The 22,239-nt window shown below is 33.9% G+C and overlaps 2 protein-coding genes and 1 non-coding gene across 3 annotated transcripts; 2 read left to right on the top strand and 1 right to left on the bottom strand.

Moving 5' to 3' along the window:
- Nucleotides 1-7,218: 7,218 nt before the first annotated feature.
- Nucleotides 7,219-7,325, bottom strand: LOC125576851. The gene has a single exon (XR_007315274.1). It is a non-coding gene; the product is annotated as a small nucleolar RNA R71 (small nucleolar RNA).
- A 4,840-nt stretch (nt 7,326-12,165) lies between these two features.
- Nucleotides 12,166-12,631, top strand: LOC106355008. Its single transcript, XM_013795034.1, has 2 exons — nt 12,166-12,170; nt 12,241-12,631. The coding sequence occupies exons 1-2, from the start codon at nt 12,166-12,168 to the stop codon at nt 12,629-12,631; spliced, it is 396 nt and encodes a 131-aa protein (XP_013650488.1).
- Nucleotides 12,632-21,049: 8,418 nt separating this feature from the next.
- On the top strand, nt 21,050-21,527 carry LOC106355009 (uncharacterized protein At4g04775-like). The gene is made up of 2 exons (XM_013795035.2): nt 21,050-21,214; nt 21,291-21,527. The coding sequence occupies exons 1-2, from the start codon at nt 21,050-21,052 to the stop codon at nt 21,525-21,527; spliced, it is 402 nt and encodes a 133-aa protein (XP_013650489.2).
- Nucleotides 21,528-22,239: the final 712 nt, after the last annotated feature.

Raw genomic sequence — 22,239 nt, 5'->3', positions numbered from 1 at the left:
TCTCTCTAATTTTCAGTAGCTACATCCTGAATTTTCTCAAACTATTCTATCCATGTACAAAATTAACCGTTCACGTTTCCAAACTGTTTTTTTTTGTTATATAATTTTTAACTACTAATTTACGCTCTGTTTTTTTTTTCATTTTTTAATATTTTCTTCATTCTCAATTTCATCCTTTCATCTTCTAAATTTTCAATTGATCTCAAAGATTTTCTTCGTATCTTCTTTCTTTTTTTGTCTGCATCAATTTAAAACTTTTTTTATTCATGGCCAAGATTAATACTTAAAATTTCATTATTGACAAGTTTTAGATGAAGACCGTGAAATACAGTCGTCCTTGAACCTCTTTCAATGCATTAATTGGATTTTGGTGATCGAGTTTGAATCGCTTCATAAGAGATTGATATTGATACAGTGAGTTTGAAGAGAGAGGATTTTGTTTCAGGGGTTCCAGAATTTGCAGGTATTCATAGTGGTGAGTAATGAGTTCATATGAAACTTTTCTGCAAAATCGGAGTAAGAAAATATAGCATAAATATTTGTGTTGCTTAGTTTTGAAATTATTTTGTTTGATACAGTCATGAATGAGAAAGCAAAGTTGGTTGAAGAAGAACTTATGAGGGATCAACAATTTTTGGATATATCTGTTCTAGAGTAAACATGGCGAAGGTTGAAGACGTGTATTAAGTAAGTTACAAAACACTTGATATTTTAGAAGTTAAAGTGAAAAAATATTTACTTTATAGTCTTTACAAAAAAATTAGGGCACTAATCTTTAATGCTGCAACATATTTTGTGATCATTTAAGTTGTGAAAAAAGTGTGTTAGTAAAATCGTGTGTTAACTCTAAAGAAAAATTCTAAACATTTTTTGGTAATTCAAAAGTTTTTTAAAAAAATTTGATAGTTGTACAATTATCTAAAAATATGTAGAATAATATGTTTAGTTAAAACTTAAAACAAATAAGTTTTATGAAAGAATTAACAGAAAAATTCAAGAAAAAGAGTTTCTTTTTTAATGAAAAGCAGATTAAAGGATTTTTTGAATATATATTTGATTGAAAGTTATGACAATGATTAAATATTTTTAAACGTTTAATTGACCAGTGCATAGCACTGGAGTAATACTAGTTTTGAATCTAAACCTCAAACACTATACTCCAAACCCTAATATCTATACATAAACCCTATCCCCCAAATCATAAATCTAAATACTAAATCTAATATTTTCAATGTTAAACACCAAATCTTAAAGATACACTTTACAAATTTAATATTTTCAAAATTTCGTCTCAAATATTTTACAAAACCTTAAACCTCGTACTTCCAACATTTTATATATCACAAACACTAACTTCAAAACTAATATATCTATATATAAACATAATTAAATCTATATTTTAAATCTAATCTTCTAAAATTAAATTCCATCTATCATTTTATCTTTTGTAAAATTTGGAATATTATCATTTGAGTTGGAAATATTTATCTTCAAAATTGTATATTTGGTCATGAGAACTATTTTTAAACTTGGAAAATTATATGATGTTTGATTTTTTATACTAATAGATCTCAGGTATATATATTCGTTGTCGACAAGTATTGCAATTCACTGAATATTTACCATGAATCCGTCAATAAGTTTGGCTACAAAACATAATGTTCCCCTATTTTAACATAATTAATTCATCATTTTTTCCCCATATGCAATACGGGGTAGAATACTAGTATTGTATAAAAGTATTGGGAATCATCTACTCTATTAAACTAAAGTCCTAAATTTATTTACCATTGAAGTTGTCATTTAAGTTTTGGACTGTTTCAAGTTTGTTAGTATATTACTTAATTTTCGGACCATATCTAGTTAGTTATAATGTAATTATGTTAGACACTGCTATTATATTAAAACCAGACAACTTAAATTAAACCAACAATCTACTGTATTATAAGTAAACCAAGCGAATTATCCCCTATACAATAATCATGGAGCATTACAACATGTTTTCGTAGTCACGTGTCATCACGAGAATGATTCTTAGAATTGTTAAAAAAATAAGTTGGTCTATATAAACATATATTATGTTTTTTATTAAACTAACTATCAAATTAATTAATAATGTACAAAAGAATATTTTTTATTTACTTAAAGAAAAGCTACGGAATTACCTAATATGGTTAACATATATATGACAATTAATGATTATGAATAATACATATTTGATAAAACAAAATTTCTACCCTCTCTTTTTTTGTTTAATTTTATACTATTAAAAAAACAATCACATTAAGAATATAATACAAAATTAGATTTTTTCTTATATATTATATTTTGAATTTTTAAAATCGACTATAAATTACTAAATATGGTAAAAGTCCCACATTAAAAATTTTGTGATCAATGGTTTAACTTTTTTTTTGTTCAAGCAAGATACACATGATCATATATCATAGGGGTGGGCGTTCGGATACACGTTCGGGTTTGTATCGGATATTTTAGTATAAAGGTATAGAACCTGTTCGGGTTTTCTACACTTCGAGCCGGGTTTGGGTATTTTATGTTTGGGTTCGGATATTTTGGGTCAGGTTCGGATATTTAAATTTTGAAGAAAAAATAAATAAATTATTCATTGTTTAAGTTTTTTGTATTTAAAATATATTTTAACTTAACTGTTTTTAAAAAAAAATTAAAAGATTAAACTATTAATAGGTTTGGAGATAAAACTTTAGAAATAGAAAGACACTAATTTAGTTGTTGTTTGGAAATTTTAGATGCAACTTTTGTTAATGCAAGAAACAAGACTTGATATGTATTTTAAGTGAGTAGCAAATGATTTTATCCATAATTATATGTATATTATCTAATTTTAAGCAATAAGAATCATTAATATAAATATTTTGAATAAAATGAGAGATATAAACTAGAAATATAGAGTTAAGTATACTTAGGTTTGGTTATCTTTAGATATCCATTCGGGTTCGGATATTACCCGTTCGGATTCAAATATTATCCGAACTGGTGAAATAATTAATTTGTTTTGTTGTTTTATTTAGATGATTTTTAGACCGAGTTGGTGAATATATACTAGACAAACATTTATATTTCTAGTATGCACTTATATTCTATAACAGTTTGATATATTTGATTTGAACACTAACCTGTTAATATAGTTTGCGGTGATTTTTTTTCAAAATTTTGATTCTTAGATATGTATATGGAGTGAAGCTAATTTTGACAGATGTCTATATCTTTTAATTGACACTTATGTAATTCACTGAATTCATATAAGAAGTTAAAAAAAGAAACTTAACTCATATCAATGAAACAAAAACGAGAACGAAAGTACAATTCTATAGAGATAGAAAATGAAATCACTTATGGAGAGTCAATGGTAAACAAATCGAGAGCAGAAAACCTAATCCTCTTTCGTCATTATACAATCGATGTTGCTTATTTGGTTTTTGTGATTTGTGTCAGCCGCAAAACTTAATTTCTTTTTATGCATATGAAGTCTTAAAAATAATTTAAATGAGATATAATACGTTAACTCTTCAACAACGATGATATATTTAAGAGACCAACATTTGTATTCATCATTTTATAATCGATAGAGATTGTAGTGTTGCAAAATGTTAAAATCATTTCATAAACAAATATTATTATAAGAATTCACCTCGCGCATGCGCACGAGTTATCATCTAGTGTTCTATTAAAATTAAAGTAGACCGATAGTATATACAATTATATATACAATAACTCTCACTTGGACCTCTTATACTATAGATGAAACTTTGCTCTAAGGTGATTTATATTTTTCTCTTATCGACATCATATCATCACACAAAGAACATGTATATGTTTGGTTCCTCTTTGCTTCTATAACAGATTAGATACATAACTCTTTTTACACCTCATTTTTGTGCCATATGTTAATGGCTCTAAGTTGATTGATTCTTTGTTAGACTTAGAGATAGCCTCGAAGATAACAATCTATTTACTAATAATTAATAACAATCTATTAAAAAACAGTTAGAATTCGATGATAGCCTCGAAGATTACGAAATATTATCCCACATAATAAGGAAGCTACAACAAACCTAACCATAAACACTATATATAGACAAAGCTCGATTGCATTTTCCTAATCACAAGTTCACAACAACACCTCAAGCGTTCAAATTAAAAAAAATCATGTGAAGCCTATTCATTTATGGATATTTATAAAGGTTATGAAACCTAAATTAATAGAATATATTATATATTTGTTACATTAAATCTTAATTATCAACATATAGAATAATTGTTACAAAATCGGACAAGACTGATGCTAGGACTGGATTGAGGATCAAAACCGATCCGTGTAATTCACAAAGAAACAAATTTATAACCGCATGACCCGCAAAAACAATTGTTGGTAACCAGCAGGATCTACAAGTATTATTAAATATAAAATATATATTTTAATTATTTTATTTATTTAGCTTAAAATTATTTAACTAATATATTTATAATCAAAATAATATAACTATTTGTAATATTTTATATATTTCTAAGAAAATATTTTTAGAAATTTGCGGGTTGGCACATGTCCTGCCTAAAATAATTTTAACCGCACTCGCAACTCATATTTTTCAAATCAATAGATCCGCAAGTCAAACAGGACAGGATCCGTCGGTTTCGTTTAAAATTTCTAGCCATAAATGTTCCCGCAATAGTGACACAAATCCAAACAACCAAATATCTAATTCTAATATTTTAAATTCACAATAATTTTGATTATCAATTTTATAACTAAAATGAAAAAGAAACATAACCGCGTTTCAACGCGGGTCAAAATCTAGTTTGAAATTAAACAAAAGTTATAAGTAAAAAATATTTGAATCTCTGTTACTACTATCCAAACGGCTATTATGGAGAGAAAATTAAGATGATTGCGTAACAGAAAGATTCTCCTTCTCTCTATCTCCTTCCTCAACATTTTCTCTCCTACTTTCTCGTCTTCTTGCTGATACTAACCATGGACAACGAGAGCGAAAGAGGTAACCAAAGCGACTGGGAAGACGATCAAACAAACCAAGCGGTGACTAACGATCCTCAAAATGACGGCGAACAGGCTGGTGATGATGACGATGACGCACGCCTTCTGATATCTTGCATATTTACATTGTTTTATCCATTCATCCATGAGCATTTTCATCATATAGATTAGGATTTAGACATGTTTAGGTTGCATTTTGCATACATGAGTCTCTATTAGGTACTGGAGTACCACATGAGGTTATTTGGAGCTCAAAAGAGGTGAAAAGGTGACCATTGGACGAACCGAGCATGAGAGCGACCTCCCGGAGCGACATCACAAAGTCGCTGTGTCCCACTTCTCAGAGCGACCTTCCTAAAGCGACGCCATGAAGTCGCTCGCGTTCTCATTACTCCGAACAGTCTTAGATGACCCTGGAGCGACCTCTCAGAGCGACCTACCAAGGTCGCTCCCGATCCAGAGCGACCCGTTGGAGCGACACACCAAAGTCGCTCGCGACCTCTCGTCCGGAGACACCAAAAATCGGCCCTGGAGCGACTTCCCGGAGCGACACCTGCAAGTCGCTCCGCGTTATTTTGCTGCCGAAAATCACGATTTCTTAAGGACCTTTTTGAAATTTATTATGCACGTTTTACATTTCTAAAACCTATGTTTTAAACATCTTTGGTAGCCACCAGGCAGATTATCTTTGGATTTTGAGAAATACACAAAAACTCTCTTGAGAAGTTCATCTCTTGGATTTTGATTGTTATGTTCTTGTGTTGATTTCTTATCTATTTCTCTACATGATTAATCTGAAATCCAATATGGGTTTAAGAGGAATCATGGAGATTAGTGAGTAATCACCTTTTGAATTCATGGGTTAGGGTGATTAGGTTAGAGCTAGGATGTTTTAGTGTAGATCATTCATATTTCCTTGCTAGTAGAGTAATCATAATGCATCTTCTGAGTTGGCCACCCAGTTGTTGATCCTTAGGCATTTCTCACCCGAAAGGTGTTCGATGAAATGCCCGAGACAACTCTCCTAGGCTTTTAGTATACTTTGCCAAAGACATTTGTTGTTAAAGGTGCTAAGATAGCTAATAGACTTGTTAGTAATGATTGCTTTCATATTATTCAACCAAAGACATTTGATGTTTGAGATATGTTAGCAAATGAGCATTCATCTAGACATAGAGCTTGCTTAGAATTGTGTCTAGGCTTAAGGTTGATAGTTTGATTGATCATTTGCCATCTTTAGTTCGATACTTGATCACCCAAGGTCTAATCCCTATGCCCATGAGTTCTCTTTTCCTTTAGTCAAGAAAGTATCATTCTGTTATTGCTTTCTAGTATTAGTAGTAGTTTAAAACCCATCTAAATCATTGGTTGCACTTAGATTAAGTGAGTACTTGCATTCTCAGTGCTTTGATATCCCTCAGAACTGGTTCGACAATCTTCTATACTACAACATTTTTCTTAGGAGCCTTGAAAACTCCTAACATCAAATTGGCGCCGTTGCCAAATTCTGAGTAGATTTAAACATTGAGATTTAGTCACTTGCTTGAGACTAAGTCATTTTTATTTTCTTTTGTTACTGATTCTCTTTCTTCACCTCCCTTTAATCTACAGGTTTATGAACTTGAGGAGCAGGGGTCCATCAAACCTAGTTCCAAGAGCTGCAGACATCAGAGCTTTAGAGAGAGTGTGCTAGAAAGAGAAGAGAAGAAGAGCAACAGGCTCACTTGCAGAGATTGGACACTGATATGGAAGACATACCTCAAAATGATGCGGGTGTCAATGGAGCTAACAACGTTCCACAAAACCAACAGCGAGCAGCTCGACCCATTGGCACTTACGACCGCCCCAACATTCATGGTCATAGATTGGGAATCCGAGCACCAGCTGTAGCAGCCAACAACTTTGAGATCAAATCAGGACTCCTCAACGTGATCGAGAACAACAAGTATCATGGCTTGGCTCTAGAGGATCCATTTGATCACTTGGACAGGTTCGACAGCTACTGTGGGTTGTCAAAAACCAATGGTGTGTCCGAAGATGCCTTAAAGCTCAAGCTATTCCCTTTCTCTTTGGGGGATAAGGCACGTCAGTGGGAGAAGTCTCTACCCAGCGACTCCATCACCACTTGGGATGACTGCAAGAAAGCATTCTTGGAGAAGTTCTTCTCTACTTCAAGAACTGCTAAGCTGAGAAGCGAGATTTCCAGCTTTCAACAGAATAACTTGGAAGGTTTCAGTGAAGCCTGGGAGAGATTCAAGGGCTACCAAGCTCAATGCCCACACCATGGCTTCTCTAAGGAGAGCTTGCTGAGCACATTCTACCGTGGTGCTCTTCCTAAGTACAGAGCCAGACTGGATACAGCTAGCAATGGATTTTTCTTGGGGAGGACTGAGAAGGATGCTGAGGAGCTGGTTGACAACATGGTAAAGAGTGACGCAGTATACAGTGGAGACCACGACAGAGGCAGTAGAACAGATGATAAGCAGACGAGGAAGGAGTTGAAGGCTCTACAGGATAAGATAGACCTCCTCATTGCTGATAAAGCCACCCAAGAGCAGCTGCACTTTGTGGGTAACCCAAGCCAAGAGACACCACCTGTTGTTCATGAAGTTGAGGGTTTGGAAGGTCAGGAGGAGCTGTGTTTCATCAACAACAATGGTAGCTGGTACAAAAAAGAGCCCAACTTTCAGTACAACAACTACCAACAGAAATCCTATCTCAACAACCAACAGAGTGGTTATCCGCCTAGAAACAACCAGCAAGGCAGCTATCAGCCTCAGCAAAACCCCTCGTCTGGTTCCTCTGCTCCTCAAGAGAGCAGCACTGATACCTTACTGAAACAAATCTTGGAGTCTCAGACTAGAAGTGAGAAGCATGTTGGTTATGAGTTGAAGAACCTTCATACCAAGATTGATGGGAGCTACAATGAGCTCAACAACAAATTCTCACACCTTGCTTCTACAGTCAGGAATTTAGAGAATCAGTTTGCTTCCATAAACACTCACCAGAATCGCCAGCAAGGATCTCTACCTGGAAAGTCTGACCAAAACCCCAAGGAGGCCAAGGGCTATCACCCTTAGGAGTAGTAAGCAGTTACCTCCTAGAACCCTCACCAAGGATGCTGAGAAACTAAGTGAGGGGGTTGCCATCAACATAGATGATGAAGTGGTGATTGTTGATGAGAAGATCAATGACGAGATCTTGGAGAAGATAGTGGAAGCCAAAGGTAAAGGAAAGGTTGGAGAAGAGAAGAAGACAGTAAAAGATGGTGAAGTTGGTACTCCAGCAAGTGAGAGTTCTTTTGTTCCTCCCCCCTATGAACCCAAACTTCCATTCCCTGGTAGATTCAAGAAGCAGCTGCTAGAGAAGTACAAGGCTCTGTTTGAGAAGCAAATGAGTGAAGCTCAGGTTGCAATGCCCATCATCGATGCTTTTATGTTGATTCCTCAATACAGCAAGTTCTTGAAAGATGCTGTACCTGCAAAGAAGAAGGAGATGGAAGGCATGATGATTCTTACCCATGAGTGCAATGCCATCATCCAGAGGCTTGATGTTCCAGAGAAGTTAGAGGATCCAGGAAGCTTCACACTACCTTGTGCTCTTGGACCTATGGTATTTGAGAAAAGTCTCTGCGATTTGGGAGCTAGTGTCAGCTTGATGCCTTTGTCTGTTGCAAAGAAGCTTGGATTCACTCAGTACAAGAAGTGTAGACTCTCTCTGGTGATAGCTGATCGTTCAGTGAAGTATCCTGTGGGCATCTTAGAGGACCTCCCTGTGAAGATTGGAAGGTATGAGATACCTACAGATTTTGTGGTGCTTGTGATGGGTGAGGAGGCTCAAGACCCATTGATTCTAGGAAGGCCATTCTTAGCTACAGCAGGAGCTATTGTTAATGTGAAGAAAGGCACGATTGATCTCCATTTGGGTAAAGAGAACATCCTCCACTTTGACATCAAAGGGAAAATGAGGAAACCAACTGTGTTCGGGCAAGCCTTCTACATTGAAGAGATGGCCACTCCTGCTGATGAGCACCTTGAAGAGTTACCACCTGAAGACGACGAGGAGGGAGCATCTCCCTCTACTCATTCCCCATAGAAGGTAACCCACCACACTCCCCTGTATATACCATTTTATTTTTGCATATTAGTCTTCTTTTAGGTATCTCTCTCTCTACTTGACAACACAGAGACTGTGTAACTCAAGTTTGGGGGAGGTACCAAGTATTTGATCATGTTTGCTTTGATGTTGTTTCATTGAGTCATGCATGGCATACCTATTTGCATAGATAAAAAAAAAAATCAATCATTTAGTTTGCATCATTTGCATTTTTAGGAGAGTCTAGAGCATATAGTTTGCATTCACTTGCATTGGGAGCAATGATTTTGAATGCCTTGTAAAGAACACTACGTTGCACTTGAGTAGCTTTTGCACCTCTCAAAAAGACTTGTATGTTTCGAGCCTTGAAAACTCTTCCTGAAACTTGTTGATTGCTGAAACTCAGTCTTTGAAGCCAACTACGACCTTATTTGAACTGAACGAACTTAATGCTTCTTGCTCATGGTCCCTTGTGTACTGAGTCATGGCTATACACACTTGAGTTGTCACATCTTTTATACCAATTTTTTTTTTGACAAACTCTAGTGGTAGACCACTCCCAAAACCTTTTCCTCCTTTTAAGCTTTCATTGTTTGATGAGTGAGGCATTTTTCGGAAAGTCTTACATGTGCATAATGTTGAGACTATCGGGAACGATAATGCTTGATCTTCATTCTTGCTAGATTGGGCACTCTATTGTCTAGCTATAGGTGGGGGGGGGGGGGTGAGTGTTGTGATTATGATTTGGGAGAAATGAAAAAAGAATAGAATAGACTCTTTGTGCTTAAGTGAATTGTTTTATTGGGATCAGTAGAGAAGCCTCTAACTCAAGTTTTGAAAAGTCTTGGCCCCCAGCCTAAAAAAAAAAAAAAAAAAAATAAAATAAAGGAAAAAGAAAAACGAAAAAAAGAAAAAAGAAAAGAAAAGAAAAAAAGAGAAAAGAAAAAAGGGGGCTAGCAAAGTTGTTAAGAGCTAAGAAATGTTTTGAGGTTGTGAAAAATCCCTTGTAGATTTCAAAGAGAAAGAGTTGATGTTCTTAGGACCTTTTGGTGAGAGATGTGAGTTGGGTTTGACATTGGGAAATGATTGTGTGATTTGTATGTTTGGGAAAAGGGTAGAACAATGGAGATTGAGCATTGTATGCATGAGTTGGTCCCTTTCTTAGATATATTATGTGCAATGTCAAGGCTACTTGTTTTGAGAGTAAACCACCTTAAAGATCATATGTTTTGAACCTCTTGAATCACTTGAATAAAAGCCTTCCCTTACCCAACCAAATGACTTGGACCAACTGACCATTTGCAAGAATTCACCTGATGTTTTGTGCTTAATGAATGTGAGAGTTGGTTGATTTGAATGTGTGGATGCTTGATGATGAGTGTAAGAACAAAAAGAGTTAAGATAGGCCTAGAGAAGCTAGAGTGTAATAAGAGAGTGTGCTAGTTGTGTTTCTTTTGGCTATGTGCTCCCTCCTTCAACCTCTCTCCCTATGAGTTCTAGAAAGTTCACTTGTGGACAAGTAAAAGAACAAGTTTGGGAGAGTTGATATCTTGCATATTTACATTGTTTTATCCATTCATCCATGAGCATTTTCATCATATAGATTAGGATTTAGACATGTTTAGGTTGCATTTTGCATACATGAGTCTCTATTAGGTACTGGAGTACCACATGAGGTTATTTGGAGCTCAAAAGAGGTGAAAAGGTGACCATTGGACAAACCGAGCATGAAAGCGACCTCCCGGAGCGACATCACAAAGTCGCTGTGTCCCACTTCTCAGAGCGACCTTCCTAAAGCGACGCCATGAAGTCGCTCGCGTTCTCATTACTCCGAACAGTCTTAGATGACCCTGGAGCGACCTCTCAGAGCGACCTACCAAGGTCGCTCCCGATCCAGAGCGACCCGTTGGAGCGACACACCAAAGTCGCTCGCGACCTCTCGTCCGGAGACACCAAAAATCGGCCCTGGAGCGACTTCCCGGAGCGACACCTGCAAGTCGCTCCGCGTTATTTTGCTGCCGAAAATCACGATTTTTTAAGGACCTTTTTGCAATTTATTATGCACGTTTTACATTTCTAAAACCTATGTTTTAAACATCTTTGGTAGCCACCAGGCAGATTATCTTTGGATTTTGAGAAATACACAAAAACTCTCTTGAGAAGTTCATCTCTTGGATTTTGATTGTTATGTTCTTGTGTTGATTTCTTATCTATTTCTCTACATGATTAATCTGAAATCCAATATGGGTTTAAGAGGAATCATGGAGATTAGTGAGTAATCACCTTTTGAATTCATGGGTTAGGGAGATTAAGGGTGATTAGGTTAGAGCTAGGATGTTTTAGTGTAGATCATTCATATTTCCTTGCTAGTAGAGTAATCATAATGCATCTTCTGAGTTGGCCACCCAGTTGTTGATCCTTAGGCATTTCTCACCCGAAAGGTGTTCGATGAAATGCCCGAGACAACTCTCCTAGGCTTTTAGTATACTTTGCCAAAGACATTTGTTGTTAAAGGTGCTAAGATAACTAATAGACTTGTTAGTAATGATTGCTTTCATATTATTCAACCAAAGACATTTGATGTTTGAGATATGTTAGTAAATGAGCATTCATCTAGACATAGAGCTTGCTTAGAATTGTGTCTACGCTTAAGGTTGATAGTTTGATTGATCATTTGCCATCTTTAGTTCGATACTTGATCACCCAAGGTCTAATTCCTATGCCCATGAGTTCTCTTTTCCTTTAGTCAAGAAAGTATCATTCTGTTATTGCTTTCTAGTATTAGTAGTAGTTTAAAACCCATCTAAATCATTGGTTCCACTTAGATTAAGTGAGTACTTGCATTCTCAGTGGTTTGATATCCCTCAGAACTGGTTCGACAATCTTCTATACTACAACATTTGTCTTAGGAGCCTTGAAAACTTCTAACATCACCTTCCTCTTTCCCTGAGCTTGGGCCAAACATCGAATCCCTCCCCGACGACGACGGCACTGCTTCGACTAGCACTGCCGCCGTTTCCATGGGCGACGAACAAATGAGGTACGATACAAAGCCTAGAGAACCTTGAATCGAAACAGATCACTACCATCACCGGAGACGTACATTGCAGACACTGCAAGAAAGTGTATCAAGTGAGCTACCATGTGAGAGAGAGATTCTTTGAAGTCGAGAACGTTTTCGTCACGCCGAAGAAAGGTTTGAGAGAACGTGCTCATCCGGTTTGGACTAACCCAAAACCGGTTCGATGCGAGCTTTGTGGCCGTGATAAGGCGGCTAAGCCGGTTATTGCTGACCGGAAGAGTCAGATCAATTGGTTGTTTTTGCTTTTGGGAAAAACGTTGGGTTACTGTACGTTGGAGCACCTCAGGAATTTCTGTAAACACTCCAAGAGTCCCAGGACCGGAGCTAAAGATCGTGTGCTCTACTTCACGTATATGGGTCTTTGCAAGATACTTGAGCCTAACCGTGAGCTCTTTAACCGTGACAGCTCTTGCCTCTAGGCGGTGAGTTCAATATATTTTCAAGGTTTGTTTGGAGTTTTATTATGCGAATAATTTTTTTTTTGATGAAATGTTAAATTTATTGATCAACTTTTAAAAAGATATTATGTACATCTATAAGGCTTTTACTAACTGAAACCTTATTAAAGAATCAACAAATTTGGAAAACGTATGAAAAAAGTATAGATCACTCCTTTGCAAGAGCTCCAAGTCCGTAGGTCACTCGCGGTGGGGATGAGCTTCAAACCATCTGCACATAATTCCTTTCAGCTTCGGCTTGAGGAAATAATGGGTAGATGATAACCTGTTCCGGACTGCCTTATCAATCAGCTTTGCTAGTTGCTCCACAGACTTTGCTCGGTTACTATGCTTCCTATCATTTCGCTCTATCCAGATGAAGTAAACGGAAACCTGAAAGACAAGTCGCAGGAGTATGAACGTGAGCCGGTCATACGTTCCATTCTGCAGACGCTCAAGCGTGGTGTCCCAGTCCGGGTCGGGGTCGATGCCAAACAAATTTCCAACAACCTTCAGCCAGAGAGTAAATGTAAATGGGCAAGCAAAGAAGAGATGGTCTCTCGTCTCATCTGGCTCACCACAGTAAAGACATCTTTGCGGTTGACCCCACTGGCTTGTACGGTGGCCTGTCGACAGTCTATCACGAATTGCAAGCCAGGTGATAATTGGGTGAAAATATGCAAATGTATTTGCATGTATTATCCCTGTGTTGTTTTATCGTTGTGTCTGTTTAAGGGGACTTTGACTTAATATCTCGGTTATATATAATTATGGTTTCTATGGGAGACTAAGATTCCATTGATTATGCAAGATTATTTTACGAAGTATCGAACTTTATTTTTTTAAATAGTTTTAAGTAGTTTTCGTTTGTTAATGTTTCGAATTAAAATAAGATATTCAGCATCTTTTAAATCATTCAAGAGCACGTGTAGAATTTCACAGAAGTTTTCAAAATTTAATAAACAAAATAATCATATAATAATTTACAAAATATAAAATAATAATTAATAAATATGAAAAAGTGTATGAATATTTTATAACTAGATGTTTTATTCACATACGAGCATATTCATTTTACAACTATTTATCAATATATGCATTATCAATTCAACTTTGATTATGCGATCAAAAAGTTAATAAACTGAATACCAAACTAATTATATATAATATACCTTTTCATTAAAATAAAATTTATATTTTGTATTGTATTAAAACTTAAAAATACACATGTAGTGTAAATATTTTGGCAAAAAATATAGTACTTGGTTACTAATAGTATATTTTTTCTTTCTTTTAGTCGATAAATATACTGTAAAAGAGAAAATTTGAGATCTTTATAACTCAGAAAAAAATTCACCAATGAAATGTCGACACATCAATATATCACATCCTATAAAAAATATTTGACGTCAGTGTCCATTACATTTTAGAATTTTTTAATAAAACAATAATTTTGGCCCAATAAAACACAAAGAATAATATTTTTAGGCTCCAAGTTTGATATCCCACCTATCACCTAAGTTATTGTGTGTGACGTCTCAGTTATCTTCCTTTGTCGTTAAATCAATTTTCAATGTCTATCTATTTTTAATCTCCCACGCTTCTCTTCTTCATCACTATCTACATCCATAATTGTTTTGTCCACACAACTGTAACAACGAGATGGCAACCAAATCCTCACATACTCTTGCATTTATATATATAGTTTAATTCTGATCATTACCGGTCCTGGGCATAACCAAGTAAAATATTGGCTTAATTACACCTTTTAATTTTTTATTGAAAATTATATAGGCATAAGTCCTTAAATTTGTAAACAAAAAAGACTTTTATTGAAATATTTACTAAATAATCTATATCATATATATCCTCCAAATCATCATATTTATCTCTCCATCACCCTTATTTCCTCCACACCAATGGTTTAAAATTCATCTAAATTCCCTACCGCAATCTCTCTGGCCGTTTTTTCCCATGATTTTGTTCCGTAATGAAAGAGACGAACATGATTTTCAAGTTACTTTTGAAAATTCCAAAATCATGCAAAACCAAGGATGCTCATTGGTCTTGAGCTACTCTTAGACCATGAGCAATGAGCATGTTGAATCTTTTAATTCAACAGTTTTATCAAAACAATAAAGTAGTTGAATAATGTGAAAATCCACGTGAATTATTTGGGGTTGAAAGTTTTCAACGTTGGAAGAACAATAAATGGACCCAACATTGTCATATACAGTATTGTATTTCTAATGGCTATTAATATTTTATACTTTAATCTTTGCTAATTTATTTAAACTCGGTTATTTCATATATAATTTTTTTAAATAAAGATTACTCTCATTTCATTTAGATATAAGAAAAAGATTTTCTTTTTGTTAAAAACAATCTTTACAATAATCACTTTAATACCTAAAATTCTTATGTTTCTTCTTTTAACTACCAAATCTCAACAATTTTCAAACCAACCAAACTATATCAAATTATTTTAAATTGTTTAAGTTTTGTTATCTTGATTTTAAAATTTTTTTTATTGATTATTGCTTTATAAACAAATGTAAAAAATAGAGATATGAAATAAAATAGTGAGACATTGTGTTGAGTTTTATTAAAGAAAACAAATGTAGATATAATAGTTGAATGTATATTGAATTAATATGTGGAAAAAAGAGGAAGTGATGTGGAGTGTTAAAAATTGTAAAATAGGGTGTTGAATAATATTCACAATTTTACATGGTCTTATTGATGAGAAAGTATGGTCTGACATGTCTAGTGTTGATAGTTCTAACGTAATATATGAAATACAACTTTTAAGTATTTTATTTTTATTCTAGCATTTGCTATGTTGTGTTGGTGCTGGAAGAGAATGAAGAAGGCATCAGAGCAAGTAGTACCATATTCTTATTTCATTATCTTTTGTTTCATTTTCTATAAGTTTACCTATTTTTGTTTTAGTTTATCAAGCAAAAAAACATATTTGTCTCGAGCAAACGAAACTTCAAAACTTTGAATTCCATAAATGGAGTATCGAATTATCCGTGAAACAACGACTTTTGTTATTCCAACAAGCATGGCCAAGAGGGTAATCTCTTAAAGAACAAAAAATGTTATAGTAGAGTAACATGACTATAACTTACTCTATCAAAAGCTGATAGTGTTAGTTTGATTTACCCACTAACTACACAATAGTAAATTGATATTTTTGTAGTGTTTTAATTTTTTTACAATTGTTTGAAGGTTCAACACCCTATTTTTACTTTTACACCTTCCACAAGGTTTTTTTTTCCATTAATAATTTAACACACATTCAAATTTTAAGCACTATAATAATTTTGTTTATTAAAAATCAACAACCTATTTTACTAATTATTAATTATATTTTCCCTGTTCAAATTGAAATAAACTTAATCTCTAATTATAGAAAATAATAAATAATAAATTTCATATAAGAAATAAAAATAAATGGTTTGATTTTTACTCATATAATTGATTGTAAATAATAGATGATGTACGAATGTCAATTTTTTTTTTTAGATAGTTACATGTGGCTTTGGTGGTCTCTACTTCATCATTATTTAACATACTCAATGTTTTCAACAACTAATAATCTACGTCATCATTTTTCATTGTTTGACATGCTCATTTTACTGATTCAACTGTTCAATTTTTTATTTAACATCTCTATCATTAATAGTTTTATACAATAATTTTAAATTTTAATACAGGCAACTAAATTAAGACTAATACTATCCACAATGATTTCAAGATTCAACATCTTATTTCCACCTTTGAAAACTCCACATCATTTTTTTTTCTTCTACCTAATAATTTAACAAACATTCAGTTTTATCTGTTACAATGATTTTGTTTAATAAAATTCACCACCTAATTTTACGAACTAACAATTATTTTAATATTTATTCAAATTAAATATGCATAATTTCTTTTTGTAGAGAATAAAAACAATTAAATTTCGTATATAAATAAAAATAATTTATTTATATATAATGAAATAATTTATTATAAATGAATACAATGATATGAAAATGTCAAAATCTTTTAAAAATAATATGTGACGTAAATGATCCCCACTTTTTTTGTTCATATTCCACATGTTGAATTATACCAACTCATTACAAACATTTGGTAACTTTTCTTATAATATTAACAAGATTTTGATCCGCGCGGACGCGCGGATGTATTTTTTCAAAAATATGTTTCTATTTGTTTTTAATATCAATAATATTAGGGATGGGCAAAATACCCGAATCTGAAGAATCGAACTGATCCCCATCCGAAAAAGTAGTACCAAACCCGAAGCAAATTGATTAAATATCCGAATTATTCAAAATTTTGGTTTTTGGAGAACCGAATACGAATCGATCTGAACCGAAGTATTTCGGGTACCCAAATGTATCTGAAATAGATTTATGTACTTATATATTAATTATTTTTAGATTTAATGTATATAAAAACACCTAGAATATATATGATACTTTTAAGCTGGTTTAAATACTTTAAAATATACACAGATAGTCAATAGTAAATATCTAAAATAGTAAAAGTATACTTAAAACACCAACAATATTTAAAATAACTATTGGTTCTCTATCCAAATATTTGAACTAAACTAATTTATATGTTAAGTTTAGGTAGCCTCACATATGTTATTCAAATTTATATTTAATATATTATTTTGTTTACAGTTTTTGAAAAATTTAAAGTATATAATGAATTTTAAAATTTTAAAAGTAATTTAAACGGGTTATCCGAACTCGAACTGAACCCACAAATCCGCAGCGACCCCAAACTGAAATTTAGAAATATTTGAATTAGGATGAAATGTTTGACCCCGAAAACCCAAAACCCAAACAGACCTGAACTGAATCCGATTAGGTACCAAATAGATAGTTTCTCATAATATAATGGACTTTCAATTTTTCTAAAAAATATAAGCCCATTTCTTTTTTTTTCTTGATATATTGTTATCCATGTTTCCAAACAAACATATTTTTTAAAACTGCAATCTATGTTTCCAAACAAACCTATTTTTTAAACTCCAATCCATATTTCCAAACAATTTTTTTTTTTTAAATTACAATCCATGTTTCCAAACAAACTTTTAAAAAAAAAATGATATCCATGTTTCCAAACAAACCTAATTTGTACTTAGTGTGAACATTATATATTTTAGATGTGTCTCCATTTCGTAATGCAATTTTACGGCGGTATTAATTTATATATATATATATATATATATGTTTTTGATTTTAAGTGTTCCATATTTTTTTATAAATTTAAATTACTGATATATCATATATTTTTCATAATCTATCTATCATATTGAAGTTAATGTTTATTGTTTATTAAATAATAATATGCTATAAATTTTTACAATTTTATATAAACAAAATCTATATTTCACAAGTGAATTTTAATTTTGTACAGAATTTGTTTTAATAATATATAATGTATTTTCTTAACTTTCAATTTTATATCTCACAAGACGATCGATATTCTCAACTTTCAATCTTTCTAGGATATAAGATCTTTGGGAAATATTTTGGATTATAATATCTTTTTGTTATATTTGTTAGGGGAATGTCAGACAGGATTTGCTAAGTTGTAGACTAGTTGAATTTGGTTGCTAAGTTAGGATATTGCATAATGTGCTTTTGTGATTAGGATTTTTTAGATGTGGTTTGGGAAATTGTAGAGGTGATGATTTCTATGTTTTGTATCTTTAAGTCCCTGCTGTTTTCAAATCTCTTTCAGAGAGACTGTCTATTTGTTTTGCTTGAGTACAAACAAAATGGTAAGTATGGGAGAGTTGATATACCATGGATTTGACCCATTTTTACCCATGGCATATAAGTATTTTACTATCTATATACTATATATTATATCATATTAGGTATGTTTTCAGGTTCAGAAGTATCTTGGAGTAAAGTGATGATTATGGAGCATTTAAGAGCTTAAAAGAGATTTTATCCGAGCTGACCATAAGAGGTAAGAAACAATCGATCAATGCACATCCAGTGATGTCGATCGATACAGAAGAGAAGCCTCGACGATTGAAGATTATGATCGATCGATGTACATTCTGAGTTGTATTCTTTTTACCTTGCTACGGTTTTTTCCACTGAGTTTTCCATAAAAAAATGTTTTTAACGAGACAACTAAAATGCAGTACAAGAAATATATTAACGACGATGGTCTCCAAGGAGTGTTACAAAAGTCTGTATGAGTCAAGTGCTCAGGTACTCTTAATGAGGGAAAAAGTGATCTACTATACTCTCATGTGATCTGCCATACTCTTATCTGTTTTCATACTCTTAGAGGATGTGATTAATATCTAAAATACCCCTGACCGATTTAATGAATAAATTAATCGAGTATCCACTCTCTCTCTCCTCTCCTCCTATCTCCTCCCTCCCTCCCCCCCCCCCCCCCCGACAAGATTCACTCGAAGCCCACTCGATACTTCCCTCGTACTCATCTTCTCGTGAATTCGTTTGGAATACGATCTCTTCGCTTGGATACTGGATCATCGAGCTATTAACTCCGTTATACAGGGTATGTATCTCAAATCGTCGTTAAGACCGATGTATAGAATCCACCATAGACGAACTCATTATTCACGGGATTCCGATTAGATAGAAGATTTCGTATTTGTATGAACTAATCGACGATCGGAAAGTTTGAATGGTCTGTTTGTTAGGGAATTCGATAATCAACAACTGTATAATTGAATGTCGGGAATCAAAGCTGATAACAATTTGGTTTTGAATTGAAGACTCGACTCCAAATTTATAGTTTTAATTGAAAAATTCTTATTCATTTGGGTTTCATGAACTAATCGAGGATCGGAAAGGAATGATTGAATGTCGGGAATTATGACGATTCAATCGAAGATTAGACGTTCTGGCTTATCACTAATTGGTTGGTTACTGACACAACTCCGTGACATGGTATAACGAAGTATAACGAAGTATAACTTTAATGGTTTAACTGTGTAACCAAGTATAACGTGAATGGTATAACTAAATAAACAAGTATAACTTTAAGTGGTTAAATATTTTTATTGCAGACAATGTATCCATTTTCGACGAACATACACTTTGATTATGATGGACATTATTCTAAGGATGGAGATGATTACGAATGGATTCCAACCGATGCTCGTTTGTATGCTATATCCTTTAAGACATCATCGTTGGAGGAGATCACTTATTCGTTGTTGAAAGAGAGGATATGCAGGAAGATGGGAATATATCCGTTTACGAAGAGGCTCAATTTGGGTTACATTCCATTGGTAGTGGAACCTAAGAAGCAATCGTATATTTTGGATGATGAAGATGTGTTTGTTTATCTAACATCAGTTGATAGAGAGCAAAGAAGAAGTATTTTGCATGTGGAGGACATCGAAGAATTGCAAATAGTTCAAATAACCGAGCAACTGTCGAGAGTTGGAGAGAGCTCTTGTAGTAGGAACTATTGTGAGCGTGAGAGTGGATATGGAGAAGAAGATAATGTGGGCAGAGGTTTGGAGCACGATGAACATCCCCACAAGAAACATAAGAAGAGTAGGTTGTAAACCTTTCGGTTTCAGTTTTGATGTGGATTAGGTTGTAAGCCTTTCACTTTCGGTTTTGGTGTTTGCCTTTCACTTTTGGTTTTGGTGTTTGCCTTTCACTTTCGGTTTTGGTGTTTTTATCGTATGAGAACGTTGTGAGGTAAAATAAATTTTATTTGTGTGTTGTATAACTAAGTGAAACTGGTATATCTACGTTATGTAAATTGAATAATATGATTGTAAATTCTAAACTTTGTAATTTAATTTTATAAGTCATGGAAGTAATACGATTGTAGTTTATTATTAGTGCTATGTTAATTATGATTTAATCAGAATTGTTAAAATTCTTAAAATTCTATCTCATTGCTTGGTAGCAATCATATAGGAATTACAATGTGTTGTCATAGCTTTATCGCTGAAACTGACCTCGTTAGATTTGATAACTCTTTATGGCACGAAATCAAGTTTATATGTACATGATCGTATGAGAAATGAACTCAGGAAACATAATTGCATTGGTATAACCACAAAATCATTAATTCAAGTCGAGTATAACTAAGATAAATAGAAATAATTAAAAAGTGAAACTTTGACGCTTTCTGTAAAACTGAGTACTTGGTGAAACTTACAACAGAAAAAACCGTGGGATTCTTAATTTTTCCGCCCAGCTTTTCGAATTTCTAATTTCCCAGCTTTTCCCAATCGTTCAATCGAAGTATTAAAGACCCTTTTTTTAGGTTTTCCCCATTTGCTATCTTCATTTTCTCTCTCTTCCCTAATCTTTCTCCTCTCTCTCCTCGTCACTCCCTCCCCTCCCAAAAACCGAGATGTCCGCCGCTTCATCTTCCACGACCGGTGGTCGGAGACGGATACGAACTCCGGGGATACCTAGTAGGTGTTGGTGCGGGGTGGGCGTCACCGAGATCATCTCCAGAAGCAATCCAAACCCATATCGCCGGTATTATCGGTGTCTCTTTGCGGCTTCACAAAGGGTACATCCGTTTGTTGTTTATATATCGAACGCTTATGAATCACGCTTACTCGTTTTGAAAAAAAATCATGTTGTAGCTCGAGAACGACAATCATGTCTTCAAATGGGTTGACGAAGCCTTCACCGATGAGATACAACAGCTGAACTACCAAGTTCGAATGCTCGAAGGAGAAGTTCAGAGTCTCAAAGCAACAATAATGAATGAAGGAGATATCCGCGAAGGTCCCAAAAAGATGCCGATGATAAAGATTTCAGGAGGTTGTGTTCTTCTTACCATCGTTTTAGTTGTAGGAATTATGATGTACAAAAAGTAATTGAAATTCCTAAGAGAATTCCAATTCCTATAACTAACTGTTATTGCTAAGCTATGTTTTTCTAAGTTATGCGAAATTGAACAACCATGTAGTTTGATATATCGAAAAAGTTTCTATTATTTTTAGTATGTTAGACAATTAAGAAAGTGAAACTAACACAATATCTGACATATTTATACGAAAAAGTCGAACAGAGGATTAAGTTAAGCCAGAAGTTGGAACAAGGATTAAGTGAAACCAAAAGTTGAAACAAGTGAGATTAAGTGAAACCAAAAGTTGAAACAGGTGAGATTAAGTGTCACGAAAAGTTGGAAAATTGACTAAGTGAAACTATAAAGTTGGAAAATTGAACAATAGAGTGAACAAAGTTGTACCGACAATACAGATAGTTTCACCAACATTAACACATAGTTGTACCAATATTTAAACAAAGTTTCACCGACATTAAACATTTACACGAGACCTTCAACCCTATATTTCTGAACATAAGGGTCGCTGTTTAGTACAGACTGCCTGAATTCCTCGACTTCTGGCAAACGCGGATTGAACCTGAAGTCTGCAAATCCACCTTCGGTCTGAAGCCATATATCATCAGGACCAAAATAATCTGCATGGTCTTGATTTTAGCAAAAGTTCTACTCAACTATCACATTTAAAACTAGACACAGAAACAACACTTACTCGTAGATTCACAGACTCTCCACATCTTAAG

This window comes from Brassica napus, chromosome A7 (genome assembly GCF_020379485.1).
Source record: "Brassica napus cultivar Da-Ae chromosome A7, Da-Ae, whole genome shotgun sequence".
Taxonomy (NCBI): domain Eukaryota; kingdom Viridiplantae; phylum Streptophyta; class Magnoliopsida; order Brassicales; family Brassicaceae; genus Brassica; species Brassica napus.
The sequence above is the reverse complement of the archived record's forward strand: the minus strand, read 5'-3'. Positions and strand labels throughout refer to the sequence as shown.

Excerpts from the sequence above, each read along its gene's own strand:
- LOC106355009 (XM_013795035.2), top strand. The coding sequence starts at position 21,050 with ATGTCCGCCGCTTCATCTTCCACGACCGGTGGTCGGAGACGGATACGA. Across the intron at positions 21,215-21,290 it reads TCTTTGCGGCTTCACAAAGG|CTCGAGAACGACAATCATGT; the intron begins GTACATCCGTTT and ends ATCATGTTGTAG.